The sequence below is a fragment of the Mandrillus leucophaeus genome, unplaced genomic scaffold, assembly GCF_000951045.1.
Source record: "Mandrillus leucophaeus isolate KB7577 unplaced genomic scaffold, Mleu.le_1.0 Scaffold20, whole genome shotgun sequence".
NCBI classification, from domain to species: Eukaryota; Metazoa; Chordata; class Mammalia; order Primates; family Cercopithecidae; genus Mandrillus; species Mandrillus leucophaeus.
In genome coordinates, this window is record NW_012102032.1 from 2747206 (window position 1) to 2749252 (window position 2047).

Sequence of the window (2047 nt, forward strand, 5' to 3'; positions counted from 1 at the left end):
CTGGTCTCAAACTCCTGACCTCATGATCTGCCCACCTCGGCCTCCCAAAGTGTTGGGATTACAGGTGTGAGCCATTGCACCTGGCCTGCTTTTCTTACCAATGTTGTTTGATGACTGCTACACTAACGATCAGCTTGATGTTTTCCCCCAAGTAATTAGCTTTATTGAGACATGCTATAAAAGAGGAAAGCTCTTCAGCTCGATTTTTTAAAGTTCTGTTGGATATGAAAAGTGTTTTCATACAAGTAAAATCACATTTAAATGATCTCCTCAACAATTCCAAATTCCTTTGTCATAATTCAGTTATGAATCTACAGCTAGAAATCACATTCTAAGTGTGTAGAATTTTGAGATGAAGCTATCATTCTTTATAATAACAAAGATAACAATAAAAGCTATTACTTATGAGTGCTTAGTATTTATCAGGCAATCTAAGTGTTTTTATGTACCTATGTATTTTTACAATCTATGTATTTTTATCTTTCTAGTAAATTAGCAAGTGAAATGCAAGGCTTTTCTGGTAGAGGAATTATGTAAACATAAAAGGATCCTGGCTGGGCAAGGTGGGTCACGCCTATAATCCCAGCACTTTGGGAGGAGGTGGGTGGATCACCTGAGGTCAGGAGTTCGAGACCAGTCTGACCAACATGGTGAAGCCCCCGTCTCCACTAAAAATACAAAAATTAGCCAGGTGACGTGGTGGGTGCCTGTAATCCCAGCTACTCAGGAGGCTGAGGCAGGAGAATCACTAAACCTGGGAGGCGGAGGTTGCAGTGAGTCGAGATCACACCTTTGTACTCCAGCCTAGGCCACAACAGTGAAACTCCATCTCAAAAACAAAACAAAACAAAACAAAACAGTATCCTATATAAGCTAACTGTACCCTTTTATTTTCCTATCTCCAGAGGCTTTTATGGTGGTGGTAGTTTTTCTTCCTAAATGTAATACAGTAATTCCATTGTTTAATTTGGAGTTTAATGGAATTTCAGCTGGGTAGAGCTGTCAATGAAGTAGAAAGAAGGCAAAGTGGAGGGCAACTGCTATTTGATGTGAGAATAAAAGAATTATTGACCTTCTGTAATTAAACTAAATTCCTTTTATCTGATTTCTGACTATACAGGCACAGAAAATCATAATCTGAGATGGGTCCTGATTATTTGTTTTAGAGAATGTGTCTTATATAAAAATGCATAATATAGGTCAGGTAATAGAACATGGAAATCACTACAGAAATCTCTTCTTCATCATTGATGTTGATATTAGTGAGCTTTTATCTTAGTCTTTCTATAATTGATAATTAATTTTAAAATAAAAGGGTAACCACTTACTTCAGTATAATAGAAGGCATTGGGATTTCAAAAAACTGTTCTCGAATGGGCACAAAGGGCAAGAGGCCAGTGAAGAAAAGGCCAAGAATGAGCAGGACACGTTGTAGACTGAAAAGTATAGGAATATCTGAATTCTAAAAGACACAAGCAATATTACATGTTACTTTTACAACCGCTCAAATAAAGAGGATTACTTCACAACTCTCAATATTTCCCAAGACAATATTTTGAAATCTATTACAAGCATTCCCGGGATTATGAATATTTATTTTCAAATAACACTACACTTAATAGTGGTTAGTCCTTGACAAATGGGTCAGGATTGATCGTGGAGCCTCATAGTGTAATAATGTTACTAAAATTTCTCTATTACCATCTCTGCTTTTGCAATACCACTTCTGTCTGTTGGTTAGGGTACCTACAGCTAAAGACTAAACATGTCAGAATCCAATGGAACAAAATGAAAAGATGAAAAGATGGAATATTCAGTAACTTTACTCCTGTTTAAAAAATATGTAGCTATATATCTCTATATATGAGTATATATAGATACACATCAATACTGTTGCAAATGTGTCATCTTTTAGCTATGTTATGAATCAAATATAAAATACAAATAGGATTTTGTAAACTAATTCAAGAATCTAACCACCATTTTAAGTTTCTATTGGAAAAATGTTCAATATCCCAAAAGTTTAAAAATACAAGATAGACACACA

General features: G+C 35.4%; 1 protein-coding gene across 1 annotated transcript in view; it reads right to left on the reverse strand.

The window, feature by feature from the left end:
- Window positions 1–2047, reverse strand: part of GDPD1 (glycerophosphodiester phosphodiesterase domain containing 1) — an 82616-nt gene that overhangs the window by 8631 nt on the left and 71938 nt on the right. The window contains exons 6-7 of the mRNA XM_011979256.1: window positions 1329–1462; window positions 99–215 (exon numbers count right to left, since the gene is read on the reverse strand). Of these exons, the coding sequence (XP_011834646.1) occupies window positions 99–215; window positions 1329–1462 (251 nt within the window). The remainder of the gene's footprint in view (window positions 1–98; window positions 216–1328; window positions 1463–2047) is intronic.